The 24,697-nt window shown below is 36.2% G+C and overlaps 1 protein-coding gene across 2 annotated transcripts in view; it reads left to right on the forward strand.

Annotated features, from left to right (window-relative positions):
- PELI1 (pellino E3 ubiquitin protein ligase 1) overlaps window positions 1-22,868 on the forward strand; it is a 57,710-nt gene extending 34,842 nt beyond the window's left edge. For both annotated transcript variants that reach the window (XM_025868591.1, XM_073897655.1), the window contains exons 2-7: window positions 9,012-9,151; window positions 12,175-12,304; window positions 15,552-15,653; window positions 19,396-19,593; window positions 19,689-19,877; window positions 20,437-22,868. In XM_025868591.1, coding sequence (XP_025724376.1) covers window positions 9,081-9,151; window positions 12,175-12,304; window positions 15,552-15,653; window positions 19,396-19,593; window positions 19,689-19,877; window positions 20,437-21,003 — 1,257 coding nt within the window. In that variant the 5' untranslated portion in view covers window positions 9,012-9,080 and the 3' untranslated portion in view covers window positions 21,004-22,868. The remainder of the gene's footprint in view (window positions 1-9,011; window positions 9,152-12,174; window positions 12,305-15,551; window positions 15,654-19,395; window positions 19,594-19,688; window positions 19,878-20,436) is intronic.
- Window positions 22,869-24,697: the final 1,829 nt, after the last annotated feature.

Genomic DNA, 24,697 nt, shown 5'->3' on the forward strand with positions numbered 1-24,697 from the left:
TTATTCTCTTTCTGGGAGTAATTTAACTTTCCAAAATAATTATTACATAATACTCTTTTTGGAAGGGCCCATAACCTACATAAGATTAATATTGTTTACTGCTGGAATATAAAAAGATGACGATAGGCTCAGTGTTCCATTTTTTTAATTTCATGGGTTAGTATACATTTAAAGTGGTTGGGGGCACCTGGGTGGCTCAGTCGTTAAGCATCTGCCTTTGGCTCAGGTCATGATCCCCAGGTCTTGGGATCGAGCCCCGCATGGGGAGCCTGCTTCTCCCTCTCCCACTCCCCCTGCTTGTGTTCCCTCTCTCGCTGTGTCTCTCTCTGTCAAATAAATAAATAAAATCTTTAAAAAAAAATAAAGTTTGGGAAAGAAACCATTTTATTCATTTTTCCATGTTTAAATTTTATCCAAGAGACTTTTAATTCAGCTTTAAACAATTAATTGAATTACTGAGAAAATTAAAATGGCTAGTCAGTATTACTTTATTCCCATTTTGGGACAATAGCATGTAACATGTAGCCTGTAATAGCGAGCATGAGTTGGAACCTTAGTTTTCTTATCTATAAAGTAAAGGTTGTAATAGTTCCTACCTCATTAAGGTTGTTCTGGGGATTAAATCAGTCAATACGTGTAAAGTGCTTAGAACAGTGCTTGGCACAGGGACAGAACCCAGTAAGTTTTAGCCACTATGGAAAAAAAAAAGGTAGCATAAGCATGAGTTGACTGCCAGTGTTGAGTGCTGACTTTAGAAAATGATAGACTTTTCCATGAATATACTCTTATCCAATGTTTTTGTTCCAAATAGCTGTCAAATCCCACTGAATTTGCTGCTTTCTGCAGACTTTTGTTTGGGATTTTAGTGGTTAAACCTAAGGGAATTTCTAGTCTTGCTTTTTGAGAAGCATATTCTCATTTTAGGAACTTTGGTAATCTGAAAGGGTTGCACACAGGCCAAGTATGGGCAGAGACAGTAAAAATGTTTGAGGCCTTATTTGTGTCTTTTAAAATACATTTCTGTGTGTAGGGAATTAAGTCATCATTTGAGGTCAGCCGATCAGGACCTGCAGTTTTTTCTTGATTGTTACTTTTTAGGGAGTACATGAAGGCTTCTGTCCATAAGCTGTCTTGACTCACTTTCCAATACATGTTTTTCTTTCCGATGGTACCAGGAATTTGCCTTAGTGAAATACCCTGCTTTTCATCTTGGCTTCCTTTCTCTCTTTCCATTTTTTAAACAACCATGCAAAATCCACTTCATTTACTGAAGTTTTTATTGTTGGTCGCTACCAGGAAACAGGATTGACAAATACAGTGAGCAGTGAGGACGTGACAGTTTCCAACAATCTCAAAAAACACTAGTCATAGTTGCATAGTTGTTACTAGTCTATATTGGAGTGTAACTTGTTTAGTTTATTTTACCCAGGTATACTTTCCAATCTCTCTCCTAAATGATCCCATAGTAGGGGCATCCTATTCTTATTTAGGAATTAGCCCCACCCAATCATGTATGGGATTTGATTTGTGGTATCAGAAAACCCAGGCTACTTAACTTCTAGGAGCCACAGTTTCTCCATTTATAAAATGGGGATAAATGAGTTAATATATGTTAAATTAATATATGGGTCTCAGTTCTAGCTTTGCCAGATATTACCTGTTTGGCCTTGAACCCAGTCAGTGGCCTTTCTGACTAACACGCTCAGTTCCCTTATCTGGAAAATGGAGTTAATAAGACTTTTCTAATTCACAGGGCTATTGTGAGGGTCAAATAAAATAACCTTATGTGAAAACTCTTTGCTAATTAACATTCTGTGCAAGTGCAAGATAGACTTTAATCCAAGGTTGATTCAAGTTGACACCCCTTTTGATTTAAAAAGATTCCCCTATGCTTTACAAAGCTTGCTTTTCATTTCTCCAGATACGGCCCCCCTAGGTCAAGAAGATACTTGCTTATCTGGCCTTCACGGATTAGCCTTTCTCTAAATGTCAGACTATCCAGCACTGGCCTATTAGACTACTGTGGCCACCCCAGCTCCAATCCCTTTCCTTCAACCACTTAAGAGAGGTTGCTACAATATTAAAATATTTTAAATGCACAGAAATATTAATAATTAATCACCATCAAGGTAAGATGATCGTTCGTCAATTTTCACTTCCAGCCACTCTTACCGATTCTAATAAAATGCTAAAACTGCAGCTACCTTCAAAGCCATTGCCTTCACTAACACAAGGCTTGGTAATAACCATTTAAGACATCAGTATGATGAGGTAAGCAAACATTTATTAAATATCTTACTATGTGCCAAGCACTATGCCAAAAATAGGGGAAATTCCCCTCCTGAGAACAAGCTGTCATCCTCAATTTGAGATTAGAACAGTTCTCACAGGGTGAAGGGTGGGAAGGTGGGACATTTTTGATCATCACAACTAGGGATGCTCCTGGCACCTCTGGGGTGTAAAGGCCAGGAGTGCTATTGAACCTCCTGCAGTGAACAGGCCAGCTACCCCACAATGTCAAAATATCAGTAGTGCCAAGGTTGAGAAACCCTAGTTTTGAGGAGCAAATACTGTCCCTGTGAAAGATGTTAACTGCTTTCCCATCAGGATGAAAATATGTTGTCCCTATAAGTAGTAGAATATCAGCATGTCTTTTGGGCTGTCCTGATGGGAAAGACTAGGTGTTCTAACAGGGGGTGCCCTGTATTTTGGGAAGGGGAACATGGACTTCACTTCCTCCATTGCTGTATTAAAAAGTTTAAAGTCACTGACGGGCAGTATTATAACCTCATATTCCTGCAGGCTCCATTGTTTCTTCTATCCTTTTTATGGAAGAATGCTGTTTATTAATCCTGCTGATTGTGAAAAAAGGAAGAAGGTGATTAGATTTTCACTCTTATTTTCAAGAAACTGCTATAAATTCACCTCCCTTCAATCGTAGCTTAATTGGTTTCATAAAACGGCTCCACCACAAATATACCAAAACAGTTGTTTGAGTCATCCTTTTGAAATCAGCCAAAGGGAAACTCTAGTGTAGATGGGAATCTGTTTCATTAGAGATAATATATGCAGTCCACACCATTTTTCACCATAAAGAAGCATTTCATGTTTTAAAACATTTTCCTTTTTTTTTTCCTCTGCAACCCTTTGTGCCTACTCACTTCCCCACCAAAATAGAAGTGTTCAAAAGATTATGTAAACATCTATGTAAGATCAGTTTTGTTCTTTGTTTAGTATTTGTTTTGCTTTTTATTTTTCAGGGCAGGAATTTTGTACTTGTGTTTAGTAGGTAGTAAGCAGAAGGCTGTGTGCAATGTAAATAAAAGAAAAAAACATGTTTGTTGAGGGAGCAATTTGAACAAAGATTGATTTCCCAGTTTTCCTTCTTTAAGTGAAACTGACAATTATATGTTACAGAAAGTCATTCCTTTGGGAAGAGTTGATACAAAAACAATTGTTTTTGTATCAACTCTTCAATTAGAATCCTTTATCAGTCAAATTTAATGAGACTTTTTCTAAGAAATATATATTTTGTGGCTCGTTTTTTATGTTTTCCAAGCCTACACAGAAAATAACAATATTCTTGAATGTGTTTCTTTAAAACAATTTGTTTAACTTGGGAAGGTCCCTGCTGATGAGAACATGCTTACTTTCTAAGGATCAAGCAGAGTTTTAAAATAATAGGTATTATAGAAAACAGCCTTATTATTAGCAGGATTTTTTTCTATCCTTTTTTTCCAGTCTCAGGTAGAATTAATGGTGCTATTTAATATTCTTTTTGTTAGATCATCACATTGGGATAGAACTGAATTTATGAGGTCAGACCAACTAACTCAATTGAGTATCAACAGATGGGGCCAGTAATTGAGGCATTAGAATATACTTTATATAGATACCCACTTCACGGTCTCAAGTGAATTTAGGAATGACTTTAGGAATTAATTTTGAAGAATTCTATATTTTATTCAGATTTTAAATATAGAGAATATACAAGGAGGGTGGGTACAGGAGCACCACCTAGTAACTTGGCTTTGTTAAAGATTCTAAACCACTGTAAAAATCATGACTCTTCAGAACATGTAAAGATTCTAACAATTCTTTCTGACAAACACATGTAAACATGTATTAGAATTGCAATGAAAGGTTCCAGGAGAAGTAGCTGTCATAGCATATATTATTCATAGTTTAAGAATGCCAGTTATATATCACTGGTTATATGCCCATTTTGAATTTAAGAAAACTGTTTATCTTGGGTCATTTAAGTGTATAAACAGTACTACTAAAGTGTTTTATTACAGCTTTCAGATTATTAGATACAGAAATAAAAGCCAAGTTTGAGTGTGTTCCTGTATTGAGACTTTGATTTCACTGATAAAATATCCCAAAATCAGGCCTTCTAAGGGACCTAAGCAGAGTAAAAATAAGTGTAATTGGAAATCTATTGTTTTTCTTGGCTAATTTGGCCAAGGTCTGTATGGTGGATATATGCTAGCCCTATTCCAGTTACTTGTCAAAGCTAAAAATTGTTCCTTTTGCTATCGAGGTGATGGGACTAAATCTATAGTCCTAAATGTACATTACTTATAAATTCTTATGTTAGAACCAGATGGTCTCGTATTTTTTACAGCTCCAAAATTCTCTTCATTCTACTTTAGTCCCATCATTTTTAGAGATGAGGGAACATTGCTTTGTTCAAAGAGAGCCAGAACTAGAACATAAGCTAATATTTGCTAGCCCTGCTATACACGAGTATCAGCCAAATATGGACATTCACATTTATCACTTTCAGATTTCACCCGTATCTGTGTACTTATTGATACTATTTAGTACTTTTAAATTGACTTACCTCTTTAAATAAGTGTTTTTAAAAGGAACATTTTACTACTATAAATGGAAAATTATCACTTCCTAAAAATAGAAAGTAACTCTAAATGGGAGTACAAATCAAGACAAAGCCCCATTATTAAAATTTAATTTAAACTTTAATTCTTGTTATTACATTTTTAATTCTTGCTGTTCTTGGTTAGAAATGTATCAAAGCAATGTTTTTGTGTTTGATGACAGTACCTTAATTGAAGAAAAGCACAGTTAAAGCTTCTAATTAAGCTTTGCTTAGCTTTTTGTAATGGGATGCTTCTTTGAGGGGGGAATAAGAGGGTATGAATTCTTGTTTGTATAGTAAAATCTGATTTAATATAGATCAGAAGGTCTTGTAATATGGAACCAAAATTGTTCTTTGGTTAATTTGAATTAATTTGGGTTTTTTTTTTAAAGAATTTATTTATTTATTTGACAGAGAGAGACACAGCGAGAGAGGGAACACAAGCAGGGGGAGTGGGAGAGGGAGAAGCAGGCTTCCTATGGAGCAGGGAGCTTGATGTGGGGCTCGATTCCGGGACCCTGGGATCATGACCTAAGCCGAAGGCAGATGCTTAATGACTGAGCCACCCAGGTGCCCCAAACAGTCTATTTTTTTTTTTTTTAAAGATTGTATTTATTTATTTGACAGAGACAGACAAAGCGAGAGAGGGAACACAAGCAGGGGGAATGGGAGAGGAAGAAGCAGGCTTCCCGCAGAGCAGGGAGACCGACTTGGGGCTCGATCCCAGGACCCTGGGATCATGACCTGAGCCAAAGGCAGACGCTTAACGACTGATCCACCCAGGTGCCTCTGAATTAATTTGTTTTAAAACTCTTAAATTTTTACATTGAAGGCTTTAGTTAGCTTCGTATTATTTCTTTTTCTAAATGGAAGATATGATCAGTATAGTTTATTTTCCTGAAATAAAACATTTATCTGGGGAGATGAGAGGATTTTATAGAGTATTTGAATGGAGGAAATGTGTTTTTTAAATAATTCTTAAGCATGTTTTATTTATTTAAAATAAGTGTTTTTTAAATTTACTAACAAAAATTAGTGTGTCTGAATTGCTGGTTTAAATGTGTATGTCAGTTACAACGGATAAAAGAGGTCAAAATGGCTAAGCTTTTTCCTTTTACTTGTTCTTACTCATTGGGCTACAAATAGTCTGTGTTGCCTTCTCTCCAAAAGTGCTGCTATAGAGGCTGTATTTCGCTGTACTATAGAAAAATACAGATAGGCATTTTTCATTCATTGGTTTCCTATGGAACTTGTTGATGGAAGTATAAAATCAGGAGACTGTCATGGGTTAGCTAGTAAGAGTTTTGTTGTGAAAAACCTTTGTAACAGGTCTAACAGGAAGACCGTGGAGAGAACAGGTGTAGGAAATAACTGGTCCCATTAAGCTGCTGATGAAATAAACATGATAGTATTGTGGGGATTGTTTATTGTAGCATTTTTTCTGGCTTATCAGAAATATTTTGTTTTTCATATGTGTGTCAAATTTATATTTCTTAATTAAGCTTTTTAATTTGGGATCATTGTAGATTCATATGTGGTCACAAGAAATAATACAGAGAGAGATTCTGTGTATCCTTTACACAGTTTCCCCCAATGGTAATATCTTGCAAAGCTATAGTAAAATATCACAACCAGAATACTGACATTGGTAAAAATACAGAACATTTCCATCACCACAGGGATCCTTTCTGTTGTCTTTCTGTAGCCATGCCCACTTCCCTTTCACTCCCACCCCCTCCTTAACTCCTAGCAAGCATTTATGTTTCCCATTTCTATAATTCTGTCATTTCAAGAGTGTTACATAAATAAAATCATTTTCGTAACCTGTTGAGGTTGGCTTTTTTTACTCAGCATCATTCTCTAGAGATTCAGCCATGTTATTTCATATATACCAGTAGTGTGTTCCTTTTTATTGCTGAGTACTATTCCACAACATGGATGTACCACAGTTTAATCATTCACTCAGTAAAGAACATCTGGATTGTTTCCAGTTTTTGGCTATTATGAATAAGGCTGCTATAAACATTCATGTATAGGGTTTGTAACATAAGTCTTCATTTCTCTAGGATAAATGCCCAGGTGTGCCATATATAATTGTCTTAAATATTCCTTTACATATATCTGAAACCACATCAGACAGTGTTAATAATTTTTGCTTTGACTTTCAGACATCCTATAGAAATTCAAGAAAAGGAAAGCTTATTGTATTACCTGTATTTTTACTTACCATGTTCTTTCTTCTTTTCTGATGTTCCAGGGTTCTTTTTATCATTTTTCTTAGAGAATTTCTGCTAGCCATTCTGATAGAGTAGATCTATGGTGACAAGTTCTCTTTAATTTTCCCTCACCTGAAACTGTCTTGATTTCCCTTCCATTTTTGCTGGGTATAGGATTCTGGTTGACAGTTCTTTTCTTTCAGCACCTGAAAAATATATGCTACTTTTTTCTGGCTTCTATGATGTATCTTGGCATGGAATTCTTCAGGTTTATGCTCTGTGAGATTTGTTCAGTTTCTTGAATCTGTGGTTGTGTGGTTTCTCTTTCCAAATTTGGCAAGTTTCCAGCCATTATTTGAATACTTTTTCAGCTCTATTCTCTTTCCTCTCTTACTGGGTTCCAGTGATAAAAATGTTAGATCTTTTGCTGCGGTCCCACAGGTCCATGAGGCTCTGTTCTTTCTTCATTTTCTTTTTCTTCCTTTCCTTTCCTTGCCTTGCCTTGCCTTGCCTTGCCTTGCCTTGCCTTTCCTTTCCTTTCCTTTCCTTTCCTTTCCTTTCCTTTCTTCTCTTCTCCTCCCCCTCCTTCCTCTTCTTTTAGTCTGTTTTCCCTCTGTCATTCAGATTAAGTAATTTCTCTCTTCTGGTTCACTGATTCTTTATAATGTCCCTTTTATTTTGCTGGTAAGCCCATCCTAAAAAGTGAGCTTTTAAATTTTTGTTTCTTTGTCCAGACTTTTTTTTTTTGGTCCCAAATATGTTTGCAGTTGTTCATTAAAGCATTTCACATTTTTATCATGATTGGTTTAAAATCCTTTTCAGGTAATTCTGATCTCTGCCATCTCAGCTTTTGTCTTTATTATCTTTTTGCATTGTCTTAAATCTTTGTAGTTCTTAATACAATGAATGGTTTTCTGTTGGAACCTGGACATTTTGGTGTTATGTTCTGAGACTCTGGATGTTATCTACACCTACTGTTTCCACTGTCTTTTTCTGTCACTACCTTAGCTCGGGAATAGTGGCTGCCTCCTTATTACTGCCAGATAGACATAGAAGTCCAGTTTCCCTAGTCAGGCTTCATTGACACCCAAAGGGAAGGGAATCCTTGTTACTGCAAGTGAGTGTGGAAGTCCATGCTCCCCTGACACTGCTAGAGTAGAGGTGGGGGCATGTTACCAACCAGCAGGGTGGAAGTCTTGGCTCCCTACTTGGCTGCCCTGATAATACCCCGGTTGGGGGCAGGGGCTAGGCTTCTTCCTTACGGCCTCATGAGGTGGAAATGTAGGCTCCCCACTTGGCTCTTGCTTGTGTAGGCCGTGGTAGGGCCAGTGTTTTCTGTGGTGTTTGGCTACAGTAGAGTGGTTATTGTCAAAAGTTATTTCTCTTACTAAGGCAGCCCCTTCCTCATTCCTTTAACTAGAGAGAGCGAGCTTTTGGGTGGATTTTTTTTTTTTTTTTTTTTTGTCTCTGCCAATTGACATTTCCAGGTTGCTGGATTCTTCAGCTCTTAATCTGGGATATATTAAGCATAAAGAAAACCCAGAGAAACTCAGCGCCGTGTCATTCCTTGTGCCCCAAGGTCCCTAGCTGGTCTATCTTCTCTCTACTTTTCAGAGTCTTCTTATGTTTTATATATAATATCCAGAGTTTGTAGTTGTAGTTAGTGGAAATAATAGGGAAAAATACTCCTACTGCATCTTCCTAGAAGTAGAAGTTACCAAATTTACATTTTTAAACTATTTAAACAGTTGGACCAAATATATAACCACTATTGGGGAAAATGTCATACACTTTGTATATTATATATGATAACTTTGCATAATATTGTGCTTACAAGGACTGCTAGAAAATAACATCTTTATTTAAACTGAAATTCATTGTTCACATTATTAATGAAAACTTTTTCCCTCTAGGAGATAATGCAAAAGGTGTCCCAAGGCTCCTGACCAGTGAACAAAGATTTGAGAAAGACAGCCAAGCTCATGTTTTCTCCTGATCAAGAAAATCATCCATCCAAAGCACCAGTAAAATATGGTGAACTCATTGTCTTAGGGTAAGTTTTCTCCATCTGATGACACATAAAATTGAATAATATATAGTAACTTTGACATCTAGGTTAAAATTACTTTTTAGATTGTATATCCTATCTATGTCCAAAAATGATTTAAAGCTACAGGATAATATTACCTCAAAATAATATTGATAATGTTAAATCAAGAAACTCTTGGGGTGCCTGGGTGGCTCAGTCGTTAAGCGTCTGCCTTTGGCTCAGGTCATGATCCCACGGTCCTGGGATCGAGCCCTGCATCAGGCTCCCCGCTCCGTGGGAAGCCTGCTTCTCCCTCTCCCACTCCCCCTTCTTGTGTTTCCTCTCTTGCTGTGTTTCTCTCTGTCAAATAAATAAATCTTTAAAAAAAAAATCAAACTCTTTTAATCCTCATTTTTATGCCGTCTCTTATAAGTGCTCACATATGCATAAACTTTGCCTCACCCTTACCCCCAGAAAGAATAAAGCTTCTTAAAGGTGAAAAATGTACAGTCTAAGTATCTAAAGTCATATAATTTTTCCATTTGTCTTCCCTATCCCATCTTTTAGAAAAGTTTGCCTCACCTGACTTTACCAAAATCCCTTCCCCGTTTAGGTCATTTCATGTAGGTTAGTATTTATTTGTTCCTTTGTCCTTCTGAGGTAGTTGTTGCTTTGTGCTTATGGTCCTATTCTTCGTGTGATAGAGTTGTACAGGCTAAAGATACGATGACCCTGAAGCCCAGAATCCCACTACTTGTTTGCTTCCAACGTATTCTCATCCATATAATTTAACACAGACACAATCTGAAGAATGAGGAACAGATGATTTCGTTTATTCAGTCTAAACTTGCATTAACTGTCAAAACAGAGACACAATATATATTAGCTAGAAATTTCAGAAACTAGAAATTGCAGATTTTACTTTCCCCTTGATGTTTCTTTTCTTCTGTCTAGAAAACAGCTCTAGGAACAATTATATGACTTTAGACATTTAAAACAACATGTTTTAGAGTTAGGTTGGTACAAGGTCTTGTTTAAGTGAGAATATGTCCCTTGTTTCAGAGCAGAGAGTAAGAGAAAGTCGGAAGATAATATGGAGTTAATGAGCTTAACTAGAAGTCAGGAATGCTAGATTCCAGTGCCTATTCCAACATTGCTAGTTATATGACCTTGGGCAAGTCACTTCACCATTCTGGGTCTTGGTTTCCTCTTTGGTAAAATGACAGACAAGATCATCTCAGGCCCTTTGAGAGCTAAAAATCTTTTTTCTCAAAAACAACTTAAAAGATTAGAAACTTATATAGTAACTACAATGTTACCAACTTCACATCACATAGATCTTAATGTATTAATGACAAACAGCTTTTAACTACCAAAAATTATTCAAAGTTAAATTCTTCTACCAGGAAATCTGAGTCATTTGAAGACTGGAATTTAAAATTTAGTATATGGTTTAAACTGCCTTTCTTAGCCCAGCAGTTTCTCAGTTAATCCTTGGCAATAGTGGTTGTCTCTGTGTCTAGCACTTGGTGTCTTAAAATACAAATAATACTTCTTTCCAGCCCCCTAGGAAAAATAAAGCTGGATAAGGTTGTCAGTTTGATGTTGTTGCTACTTTTTTAGAATAGAGTTTTGAGTTACAGAAACACAATGTTTGGGAATAGAGAGTATATCCCCAGGAGGGAAATAAGTCATATAACTAGGCAGACAGAACAGTCAGGACCCAAAGTGGGGCTGGTGGCAACACACAGCCTAGAATTAGTACTGTATTAACTAAGGGGTGTGACTCTGAACTCTTACCAAAGCTAGCAAGATTGGCAAGGGCTTTCTCCAACAGAAATCAGTGTGTTTTATTTTTTATAAAGAATCAGTGTAATTTCTGTATATGGCAGTGTGAGTAAAGTCCCTTCTTTTCCTTGTCAGCCATTGATGTAGGCCATTTTATAATTACATTCTCCTCCAACCTCAAAATTGTCCCTGGTCCGTGCCTCGTTTTCCCTCAGATTGACCAACTATAAATGAGAGACCAGGAAACAAACCAAAGATTTTGTCAGGGGGCAGGGAACAGTGAACGAGGAGAGATTATTATTAAGCCATTGCTTATGCCAAAATGAAGCAATAAAGAATTTTAAAAAGCATGACACAAACACCTGGATTCAAATTCTAGTTTTTCCATTGTCACTTGTGTGACCTTCAGAAAATGACTTAATTTCTCTGAGCTCTAAGGAATTTTATTCCCCTGGGGAATAACTTAAATTCCAAACTGTAAAAGCTGAGTGATGCCAATCTCAAGAGTTGTTATGAGGATGAATTAAATGAGGTGCTGTATGGTAGAGAACACAATAGTGCCTATTACATGGTAAACACCCAAATGTTTTGTTGTGAACTTCTTTCCTATCCACTCCTCGCTTACTTGCGTATTTTCAGCACATGTATATGGTATCATGGAGAAGTGGTCATAACATTTGAACAACAAAAATGTTTAGTCACTATTTAGCAGGCATCTCAGTTGGATAAGTTTTGCCAACGTAATGTGAATGTGTATGTGCACATTCAAGTCCTAAGACTTATCAGACTTACCAAATGAGTCTAAAAATTTCAGAAGTTAAGCTATTTAAAGTATTTAGTTGACAATTAAAGGAGATTCTGTTTTAGACAATTCATACTGTACTTTTAAAGGTTGTATTAGCACAAACATTCACCTTTAAAAAACATAGAATGAGTCATAAGGAATCAGATATGCCATTAATCAGCTCTTGATTATCTTGAATAAAAGAGGAAAGAAAAATACAGATAATTTAAGGCTATTTATAATCCAAAAAAATACTTCTTTGTGACTTGGAGTGTAACCAGAATCTCATTTTGTTTCATACTTAGACAGCTGGTCTAGGGATCAACAATTACTGAAGGGAATTTGAGATACTTACAGTATGCTAATAAGATGATTAATTGAAGATTGATCCATATTGTAAAGCAAAATAAAGCATTTATTTCAGAATTGTGTGGTTCTTACAAGAGATCACCTAAACTTTTTTCCCTCCCATCAGGTATAATGGATCGCTCCCAAACGGCGATAGAGGAAGAAGGAAAAGTAGGTTTGCTTTGTTTAAAAGACCTAAGGCAAATGGGGTGAAGCCCAGCACTGTGCATATTGCTTGTACTCCTCAGGCTGCAAAGGTAAAAAGCAAACAAACCCAAATTAAACTAAATAAGTTAACTTGAGAAATTGAAAGACTTGTACATGTTGTTTCTGTTCTCTAGCATTCCCTTCACATTCTGTACCAGAAGTTTCCTTTTGTTTCAATAGGAGCAGACACTTTGGAGACAATATCTGAAGCACTGCCATATGGAAGGGCATCAAACTTTTTTTTTTTAAATGACAAATCAGGATCAGTGGGTGGAAATTAGAAGGAAACATTCCCTTTTAATAAGAAATTTTAAAAAAGGTGGGTTGGGACCAGGACTTTATCTAGTATTTAGAATTATACAACTGTCTACCCTGAGAAGTAGGGAGTTTCCAGTGTTACTAGAGGGGCCTTGCCTGGGCTGAGCAAGGAATGTAGTATATAATAAGAGTACTCAGGTACTAGAAGCATTGTTTGGATGAGGTGATTTTTTTAAACTAAGGGTTTAATTGTGTGGTTCTTATAAGAGATCCTTATCATAGATTCTGTGTATGCTCTTATTTTTTGTTTGCTTGTTTTATGACCCTCAAAGCTTTTAACATAGTGCCTTGAACAAAATGGATCTCAGTTAACTATTAAATTGAACCAAAACTATAAAAGCAAATAGCCACTGTACCTCCAGTATAACTTCTCAGTCTCCCAGTATATTTAATGCTTTTAGCTCCTTTTTCTCTCCCTACCAAAATCTCCAGAACCTGAGCCATCATTTCGGGACACTTGGGCTTTTCCTGGAATGAAAGACAATTTATAGGGAATTTTCAATCTTTCCATTTCTGTGAATTCCTCTACTTCCAATTTTGTAACACAAAATTTGTATTTGATATTGTGTTGAGTGAATAAAAATTACAAAGAGTCTCTCAGCTTCTGGAAGTAATTGTATCTTTAGCTAGGTAGCCCCAGGATGTGCATTAATATTTTACCATCTGAGGTATATCTTTGTAAGTTAAACAAGAAACAGAAAAATTGGCATATGGTGACTTGTTTTAGGTCATAGCTCCAGTCCCTGAAGTTAATCGAATTTGTTTTGTATCCAGCATGGTGACTAGAACAGTCCTCATGTCTTGATGAGGCCTCCTCTATTACTGTTTGAGACCCAGTGAATATAGGACAGTTTCTTTTTAAGTGTTTCTTTTTGCTCCTTTGCAGAGAAGGGTTGTGCTAAGCAGGTGGTGAGAGTGAGTGCAAGCTAGTAACCCAGGCCAAGGAGCTCTTTGCCAGAACTGTCCCTGCAGCGTGCTCTTGCATTTGGGGTATGCCACTTCTCTGTGCAGGGTTGTCTCCCATGTTGTCCCCAACCGCTAATGCCATGTAAGCCTGCAAATCACAGCCAGAAAATGCAGCTACATATTTCCAAGTGCCCCTTTCACAGCTAATACTACCTCTGGTTGAGAACCACTAGCAGAGGGAAAATAGTTATGATCCCTATTTCTAAAATACCCTATTCTGGCAGTCATCTGGGATAAGGTTAAACCCCGCCTTTCAGTCCAGTGAGAACTTAACTAGACATAGTTCTTATTCATAATCTAAGACTAGGTTTAATAGCTAAAAAGCCAGAGATTACAATCTCAAAGTACACAAAAACCTGTGTTTTTAAATCACTTTAGCCACTAAGAATACATTACTTCCGGGACACCTGGGTGGCTCAGTTGTTAAGTGTCTGCCTTTGGCTCAGGTCGTGATCCTGGGGTCCTGGGATTGAGCCCCGCGTCAGGCTCCCTGCTCAGTGGGAAGCCTGCTTCTCCTTCTCCCACTCCCTCCGCTGTGTTCCCTCTCTCCCTGTGTCTCTCTGTCAAATAAATAAATAAAAATTAAAAAAAAAATACATTACTTCCAAGGTTATGGGCAGTTATTTGATTAGAAAATCAATGCTTTATGCTAATTAAAGTAATTATAGTTTTTAAAATCTATAAAACAATTATATAATGTTTATTTTAAAAACATCAACAACGTGCATGGGAATGATCTACATTGTGTTAATGAGGTGTTGGATACCTCCATGAAGATAGGGGAGTGAGAGAAACATGTAAGCAGCCTTGACACTGCTGTTGAATTTAATTTCTTTTAAGAAACCAGAAGCAAAAATGGCATTGTTATGGTTTGATAAAGCTGGGTAGTTGGTACCCAGGTGTTTTATTTATTCTCTTTAAATATTTGAAAATTCCACAGCTTTAACTAATTTTAAAGCTGTTATTTTAAGGCTTTATCTATTACAGATTACCTACAAATTAAAACCAAGTAAGGTTTTATAATGCCAGTGTTCTAATTAAGAAACATTTTTTTGCGGGCGCCTGGGTGGCTCAGTCGTTGAGCATCTGCCTCTGGCTCAGGTCATGATCCCAGGGTCCTGGGATCGAGCCCCACATCGGGCTCTCTGCTTGGTGAGGAGCCTGCTTCTCCCTCTCCCTCTGCCTGCTGCTAGCCTACTTGTACTCTCTCTCTGTCAAATAAATAAATAAAATCTTAAAAAAAAAAAAGAAACATATTTTGAATTTAGCTTCTTTGCTTTGTATAATCATTCTTTTGTGTCTTTGTATCTGTTTTGTATCTGTTTTCCTTTTACGCAACCTATTTCCATTTCCTTTGTGCAGGTTTCCCCCCTTTCTGATATTATCTTCCACTCATATACATAGAAAATGCCTGAAAACAAAACCGAAAAGTTCTTTTTAGCAATATTTTTAGTTTTAGTTTGGGATAAGTCAAAAATACAGTCGTAAGCATTGTGTCCATTTCCTTTGGTAATGTTTAATCATTCTATGAATTTTTCTGTATTTGCCCAGCCTATGGCAAATGTTTGTCACCTATAGAGTCAGAATGATTAAGAAGACCATTTAACTCTGCTTGTTGGTAACTTGTTTATAACTCTTTGAGTTACTTTAAATACTTCTTATCTTGCAAAATTCTGTATTTCCTCCTTATTAGAGCATGGTCAAGTACTATTTTCAGTTTCTGCATGGGCTTTGATTTTGATTACTTTGTAATTTAAAATATTTGTAAGGGAGACCTAGATTTTACAGTGTTTTTATACAATGAAATTATGTTCTTACTGTATAACATCTTCAAGGTATTCTTGAAACCCCACTCAACCTGAGTAACTACTGTCACAGCTGAGGTTACAGAAGAGTTATTAGTGTCTACCTTAAATTTGGGAGGAAAATATGTCAGACGTGATAGATTACTTTTCTGAATTTGATTTGATTGGCCTACCAGCTAATTTTTGCTATTAATCTTTTCTTTCTTAGGCAATAAGCAACAAAGACCAGCACAGCATATCATATACCTTATCTCGGGCCCAGACGGTGGTGGTTGAATATACTCATGACAGCAACACTGATATGTTTCAGGTACTATAACATCTGAATTATTTTTTGTCTTAAAAAAAAACAAAGAAGTTGAAAACCTATTGTCAGTGACTTTTGCTGTGGTCAATTTCGTGAATATCCTATTTTAGTCATGTATTACATTAAAATATATATTGATTTCCAAATCTCATATATAGAAGTCAGCGTAGCATGGTTAAGAAACAGGCTCTGGTAAACATTACTTAACCACTCTATGGCTCACTTTGCTCCTATGAAGTGCAGATAATAGAGCTTCCTTCATATGACATTTAGGAGGCTTAAATGTGTTGTTGGTACATGTAAAGTGCTCAAAGCTGGCCCAGGGAGCTGGTAAACACTTAGCTATTAATAATAGTGGTTATAATAATATCTCAGATAGCTATTATCCAAAAAAAAAAGAACCAGGAAATACTCTGCATATATTTATGACCATTTTTGCCACTATTTCCCACCTTCCTCTATAAGTAGGAAAATGTACAGGCAGTCTCTAATTGTCTATATCATGTTTGTGATCAAACTTGTTTTTCAGCACACATTTGCTCCAAGCTACTAATGCGGTAAAAGGTTGTTTTTTTTTCTCTCCTTTTTGTACCAGTCCAGTGCTGATGTTTTTATAAACTTGATAAATAATAGAACAGTCAAAGCCAAAGATGTAAACAGAATCCATGATGTCTTCTCCCTTGTTTGGTTTTGTAAAGCCCTGGATTTTTTGGAAACAAATAGGACATAAAGTACCTGATAATGTTGCTCTTATAATTACTGTCCCAATGACTTTTCAATTTTTCTTTTTTTTATCAAGATTGAAATCTAAAGGCCTAGAGATGTCTTTAATTATAACCAATAGCAAAGTATTTCTCATTGAGGTCACTTATCACTCCCCCGAGCCCTTCTAGTAGAATATAGAATACTGAATTTTTTAGAATAGTGTCTCTATATCAGAATATGGATGTATGTTTATCTTTCTTGCTGTTGCCAAAAAAATTTAAGATAAATAACACCCTTAATGAAGATGAAGGTTGGGATCTTAATGAAAACCTAACACAAGCTTTAGGATGATTTTCCACATTTTATTTCACTGACAACCAGTTAAAATCAAGATGCTACCTAGATGTTTGACCCCAGACTAGAATTTTAGTTTCAGAAAATACCTTGAATTAATTTGTTTACCCCTTATTTTTTGTCAGTAAAGTTACTGAAATCTTGTGAGTTAAAGGTTACAAAGTTAGTTGGGGGCAGAATAGGGATTAAACCAGGCATTCTGATTTATAGCACAGTGTCTTTACCATCTTATGAAGGTCCTTAAATAAGTTGCACCATTTTTGTTTTCTTCCTTTTCATAAAGGAATAGAGAGTTTTTCCTAAGTAGTAGTCATGATGCTCTTTCTATAAAGCATTATACCAATGGAAAATCCAAACATTTCTACATTAAAAACCATAGATATATCCAAAACTACCCTGATAAATTAGCCAGTCTTTGAGGAACTGGTTTTATAATCATTCTGGGATTGCCTGCCTTCCAAACTGAACAAGAACATTTATTGTTCAATTCATCAGCTGTTCAAACTCCAACTCTGCATTGGTTAACACTATGAAGTAAATAAAGACATTACAAGTTGATTGTATTCATAGGTGCTACACTGGCAGTCTAAATATGAAGTACAAGCTTCTGATTGGGTTGAAGAAGGGTGAGGGAAAGACTTCATAGCAGTGCCTTTTTTCCAGACTTTTTTTTTTTTAATCAAGTTGAGTAGGATTTTGTCAGTCCAGCCAGTAGAAAGGCATTCTGACAAAAGAGATGGCAAAGTACACAGTGTGGTAGAACATTGACAAGTGAGCTGCTTGTAGGTAGAATATACTTTTCGTGTGATTAACAATGATAGGAAATTAAGCTGGATCAGTGGGAAGCAAATTGTGAAGTCAGTTTCTAATTATTACAGAAATAAGAAACTAAGAAGTTTGGATAGTCTGTAAGGAACCATTAGGGTTTTTAATGAGAGTGGGAGGGAATGACATGATAAGATCTATATTTTTAAAGCTAATAGTAGCAGTTAGAAGAGGAATTACTAAAATTTATCTTAAGGCACAGTTATATTTTGGCATCTGATCATGATCACATAGGTTTTTTCTCTTTATAGATACTTAAGATTTCTTCCTTCTTACCTGTCTTGACCAATATTGCTTTGATGTCTTAAATCTCCTCTAAGACCCAGATCAAATCTCAACTCTTTGGGAATAATCTCTCCTTCCAAATAAGTCACTTCTGAATATCTTGATTCAAAAAATCAATCCTCAATCCATTCCTGGGCCTACATCTTTTGGATCTAAAATAGCCTTTTATTCTTAGAAATATTTTTAGTTTCAAAAGTCTGAGACCATTTTCTTTGGATATCATTATCTTAAAAAGCAGGAAAAGGGACATCCAGTCTTACGTTTGTTAACCAGCCAGTTTTCTTCTGAAACTATCCAAACTAAAGAAAGACTTACACTTGATAGGACAAAAATGCTAAAAGGATTTTTTCCGAAAGTGTGCAGTTATGAGGAATTCTTGAGGTTCAGCTATGCAAAGAATGACTTTGAAGTGTCGTCGTCATTGTAGAGGGTCAGTGTTTTTTCTCAGTATCCACTTTCTTCAATTTTATGATACTACTTTATAACAAATACATGAATGAACTCATCATTTTTAAATGTTTACTTTAAAACCCTGTAGCATTTGTCAGGTCTGTCATCTCTTCCACAGATTTCCTTTTTTCTTTTCATTTTTAAATGTTTACTTTAAAACCCTGTGACAATCAGTTCTGTCACCTATTTCCTTTTTTCTTCTCAACTTTCATCTTTCAAAATGAAAATTAATATATTTCCTAGCTAGTACCTCTGAAGATGTTTTAATTTGCCAACCCATCCACCAGAACTCTTATCTGGGAACCTTTTTTCTCTAAAATATGGCCCAGAACCAGGAAGAAAATAAAAAGGACATCTAGGCCTATGAAATAAAGGCCACATAAGGCCACGCACTAAAATTCCTTTTCTTTGCTCCAGGGAGAATCCTTTAGGAACTTAACAAGAACTTTTGAAATACTGTTCTTTAAAGTTTAGTTTTTTTGATTTCTCAACCCACAGCAGAATAATAGTGACTAGTTAGAGGAGGGGTATGCTGCTAGAGTCAAGTATGCCCAACAGCAAGAAGTGATAGCTGACAACCTGACAGAACACATGAGAATATAAAGTATATATAAGACCTCAAAGAAAGCTATGTAAGCCCATAACATAAGGATCAGCCTTCTTGTACACCTTTATAGCACCTGAAGACATCACTGCATTCAGTGTAATATAAATGGTACTTATAGTTTAATGTCCTGGAGACATCATAAAAGACTTACTTGTATGTTCACTATATTCTGTTAAAGAAGGCAGAGTAATACATGGTAGGCATATTTCCATCGAAAGGGGTTAAAATTAAAATCTGCAGCCATCTAGAAATCTCGGCCATCCTAAACTCTGTATTCCCTGAGGGTTTCATATATTCTGGATGGTAAGTTCCCATTTACTCCTATGCTCTAAATAATTATTATGTCAGAACAAGTTTGACAGATTAGTTTTCTAGGGTGTAGATGCTCTCAGAGTTAAGTATAAGTTTGAGCTTTAGAAATTTCAGAGGCTTAATGATTTCATCTTCTTGTACCTTTCTTGAATGAATTTTCCACTGTGTTCCTTTCAATAGGTTTATAGATATTTCTTTTTCCCTTAGATTGGTCGGTCGACTGAAAGTCCCATTGATTTTGTAGTAACTGACACAGTTCCTGGAAGCCAAAGTAATTCTGATACACAGTCAGTGCAAAGCACTATATCAAGATTTGCCTGTAGAATCATCTGTGAACGGAATCCCCCCTTTACAGCACGGATTTATGCTGCAGGATTTGACTCATCAAAAAACATCTTTCTTGGGGTAAAAAGCTTTTTTCCTAACTGGTGCATTATTTTTAACCACTTCTGTTTCCAAATTACAAAGAACTAGAAGCTCACTATTCTTATTGCTACTAGGAGAAGGCTGCCAAGTGGAAGACATCAGATGGGCAGATGGATGGTTTGACCACTAATGGCGTTCTTGTTATGCATCCACGCAATGGGTTCACAGAAGACTCCAAGCCTGGAATATGGAGAGAAATATCAGTGTGTGGAAATGTATTTAGCCTGCGGGAAACCAGATCAGCTCAGCAGAGAGGAAAAATGGTAAGTATTGAGATGTAGCCTCTTATTTAGCTCCAGTAAACACATTGGGTGAGTTGGACTGAATGAATTACATAATTCCAAAAACTCTCAAGTGCTGACACAGAGTGCTTAAGTCTGACTATCAGAAACACTGACCGCTAAATATTATACTAGAGGGTAATATCTTAATGTTTCAATCAGGACACTTTAAAAATTTGTTCTTTCATATTATGTTAATATATTTTAAAACCTAAGCTTTCCTAAATTAAATAGCACTGTGTAGTTTCTATTTATATCTCTTTGACCATGATGTATATGGGAAATATTAGACTTACTGAGTAGCCAGATGTTTTAATCATAAATAGTATTCACTATAAGGCTGAAAAGAAATATGTTCCTGCTCCATATTTTATCCTTGGTTTTCAAACTTGTATTTTTCATGACTGCCATTAGAGTTTCTTATATTTAGTAACAATCATAGGAAATCTCGATTCTTGAGTAAGGAACATGTAAGACCAAAACTCTCATGTAAAAATTGAAAACACAGTGTTGAATGTTTTTTGATCCTTGTTTCTTCTAGGTGGAAATTGAAACCAATCAGTTACAAGATGGCTCATTAATTGACCTCTGTGGTGCAACATTGCTGTGGCGTACTGCAGAAGGCCTTTCCCACACTCCTACAGTGAAGCATTTAGAAGCTTTAAGACAGGAAATCAATGCAGCACGACCTCAGTGCCCTGTAGGGTTCAACACCCTAGCATTTCCTAGTATGAAGAGGAAAGATGTTGTCGATGAAAAACAACCATGGGTGTATCTAAACTGCGGCCATGTGCATGGCTATCATAACTGGGGAAACAAAGAAGAACGTGATGGAAAAGATCGTGAATGTCCCATGTGTAGGTCTGTTGGTCCCTATGTCCCTCTGTGGCTTGGATGTGAAGCTGGATTTTATGTGGACGCCGGCCCTCCAACCCATGCGTTCAGCCCATGTGGGCATGTGTGTTCAGAAAAGACAACTGCCTATTGGTCCCAGATCCCGCTTCCTCATGGTACTCATACTTTTCATGCAGCCTGCCCCTTTTGTGCACATCAGTTGGCTGGTGAACAAGGCTACATCAGACTTATTTTCCAAGGACCTCTAGACTAACAGACAGTTGTCCTCCAGGACTACATTATAAATTTATAAGCTAAGTGAGTTGGGTTTTCCAACCTGTTGTCCATGTCACAGTTTCTCTGCTCTGGTCATTTGCATTAAGATGAAGAATTTTTTTAAACATTTATAATAAGTAGTAACAATTTCTGATCAAAAAATCTGGGAAACTCAAGAAAAAGAATTTCTGAAAGTACCAGACTTTGAATTCTGAGTTTTGAAAATATATTTTGAGGATAAAAAATGCAATCTATAATTTGTTGCCTTCCTTTTAGTGTTTTTGAATCACCCATCCTCAGTGTTGGAAAATTGTTTTTATATAACTGAGGGTACTGTTGGTTCAAACTATGTTAGTTTACAGTTTGTTGCAAACATTGTAAAATACAGCAACATGTATATTAACTTTTTTCTATTTATCTTTATTATAGAAAAATCTTAGAATGTTCTTGATAGAGTAGCATGGTAACGATGGTGTCACACTTTCGGTGTGAATGGTAGTTTAGCGAGCATAGCTCAAGGATTTACAAGCTTAGAAGGACAAGAGAGCCTCTCTCCCTGCCCCCTTCTAAATATGGAATTTGGTAAATTAAAATACTTTGTAAAACCAAATTCATATTAATTATTATTGTGTAAGAGCTGTTTGTTTTTAACCACATTGAATATAATCAGGAAAGTTTTTTTTCTTAATGTTCTCTCAAGTGTAGTATATAACAAAAACTTAATGCTAAGAAACATTTTATATGCTCCTTTGAATATGCAATTTAATCTAGATTATCTATTTTTCTCCCATGATAACTAATCTGTTTTTAGTACCAGCAACATTTGGCAAGTTTATTTTTTAGATATAAACTGTGGTTCATCTGTTCACTGTTTCTGGAAAAAAAAATCATTCTCATGAGGAAAAGCATAAATTAACAAGGAGGAGAGTGACTTGATTTGCTTTTAGAAAAAGAAATACTTAATTGATTATTCTGTTTGTCGTCTTATCCAGGCATTAAGAAATGTGGAGAGATATAAAGGATTCAGTGACAATAGTGCCCCCCCTTTTTTTTAACCTAACAGACCAGCCTTAACTTTGTGGGCTTTGAATCCTAAGGAGAGTTGCCACCATGTGACTCAAGGAAATGTTTGGTTGGCAGATGAGCACCAGTGACAGCCAAGTAGGGGGACATACTTGCATGGTATGTTTATTCTCTAATTCCAATAAGTTCTTTGCTTAAAGAAGCAAGAAAACGTTTCTTCACTCCCTCCCCTCCCCTTTTTTTAATGCACCACAAAGGAAGTATAGACAGTTGCACTACATCAAACCCTTTGTGACACTTGTAGAAATCAGTACACTTTTAGATTAGACAGAATCTTTTTTTTAATCTTTTGATTTGTTTTTCCTTTAGTTCACAAGTTGTGTAATAATTGACTGTAGCAAATTTTCGTATGTGGTAGTATAGCTTTAATTTATCATAACTATTACTATACTGTTCTGAATTTTCTTTTGGTTTAAAAAAAAATAACAAAACCTGTTGCTTAGAAGCCATGAACTATTTTACTTTAATTCAACTTGTCAAAATTTCCTTGTTTTTAAAAATGATCATTTGGGTTCACTCAGGAAATGCATGTCAGGAAACTTGTATTATAAGTTTACTAGTTGTGATGTATCAGTAACTGCTGTTATCCCCTTTTCAAAGAAATATAATTGATTTTGAAGTTTTCTAGATAGTCACATGCTTTGTGACTAATGCAAGGAAATCAAGTCCTGTGTTGTATTTGTTCTAGTCATTTCTATTCAGGCTATATATTGTAGCTAATTTTTATTTGCAATTAATTTATTCAAACTAAGTAAATACTTTTCAAAATAGATACTTGAATTTGTCTCCGTGAGTTCGTTTTTGCATAACTGAGAATGGGAAACTAGAAATGAAAACTCTTGGACAAATCTGCCCCCCCTCCATTTCAAAAATATTCACTTGAAATAGATGAAGAATTTGCATTTAATGTAACACTTTAAATCTCTGGTTCTCTTGAAAAAGCATCTCTTACCTCTTAATAAAGGAACTTTGTTTAGTGGTTGAATAATTGAAGCTTTGGTAAAGTCCTGCTAGGGAGTTGGCTCTCTGCAAGAGTGGGATACTAGACCGTTGAAACTGCTTCACTGACCATGAAAAGTTCATGTTCTTCCCACAGTGCCTCAGTTCCCCTCTCCTCCCAACTATGAAAAGTCTGGTTCATTTTCTATCAAATTCAAGTTTTGAAAACTCAGGTAATTTAAATCATTAGGTGTTTTTCTGTTCAAGCATTTTGAATATTGGTTCTGTCATTTTGCTGATGCTTAATGGAACACTTTTAGTTACTCAGTTGTATTGAGGGAATATCAGTATTCTGGCCAAGGAGAAAAAGTTGTATTTAGGTCTCCTAAATGTACTCGAAAGAAAGATCATCTTTATGGCTTAACTCATTTATCAAAGTGATTTTACCATTTAAGTGTTCCTTAATTTGTATAGGGAATTTCCCTTCATCAAACACGTTAGGGTCATGAAGTGAGACAGGGCAGAGACCCAGAAGGAGGAGTCCTACCAGACTATCTTCTTGAAGCTGTCATCGCTCACTTCTACCATTTTAAGAATATTCTGGTATATGTAAAATAGGATAGGAATATATAAGAATGTAAATAAGTATATAATTACATCTAACATGAATACTCCTACTCTACTCTTCCTTCAGGATACCTCCAGAACCATGGGTGATGCATGATCTTCTGACACATAGACTGAGTGAGTGAGGGCACCAGTGAAAATCCATCCGTTACTTCTTAGGACTGTATTTATCATATCAATTTAAACACTTGGGCCCCTCATCCTGATGGATCATCTTGTGCTATCCCACTTTAGAGACCACTGGCTAAGAGATCTATGATCCGTTCTTTCATATTTATGTTCCAAGCATTAACCCTGTGGCATATCAGATCACCAAAATACTGCTTAGTGAACTATACTATTCTGTCTCCCACTCCCACTTCCAGAAATAAGTATACTTTAAGACCATGCCCTCAAATTTTATCTACACATTCTTGCAACAGGTATTTGAATATCTGCTACACAACAAGCCACACTCGGTGATTTAACAGGAAAAAAATCCTTGCCCTCGTGGAGCTTATATTTTAGGAGGGAAGATAGAAGTGAGTAAGAAAAATAAAAGACACAGCATGATGGATAGGGAACAGCACTGAAGGTTCATATAAAGCAGGAAAGGGAGATACAAAATATCATGGGTGATGTGTGTGGAATGTTTGCAATATTAAAGAGGAGGGCAAGGGAAAGCCACGCTTAGGAGAAGAACATTTAGGCAGAGGGAATCGCAATTGCAATAGTCTTGAAGTAAAAGTGTGCTTGGAATATTGCTGTAATGGCAAAACGGCAGTGTAGCTATGTAGTGTGAAAGGGAGGAGTTCATAGGTAAGACCAGAGAGGAAAAGGGATGAGACTAGATCATGGAGTGCCTCCTGAGGCTTGGCTTTTATTCTGGGTGAGATGGGAGCTATAGGAGGATTTTGAGCAGGGAAGTGACATGATCCAACTCACGTTTTTATAGATGCAAATAGACTGAAGTGATAATGGGGGGACCAGTTAGACCCTTGCAGGAACCCTAAAAGGAAATGATGGAGACATGGGTCAAAGTGGTGGTGGTGGAGCTGGTTTGA

This window comes from Callorhinus ursinus, unplaced genomic scaffold, assembly GCF_003265705.2.
Source record: "Callorhinus ursinus isolate GAN/ISIS: 27379988/994484 unplaced genomic scaffold, GSC_fseal_2.0 scaffold10, whole genome shotgun sequence".
NCBI lineage: Eukaryota > Metazoa > Chordata > Mammalia > Carnivora > Otariidae > Callorhinus > Callorhinus ursinus.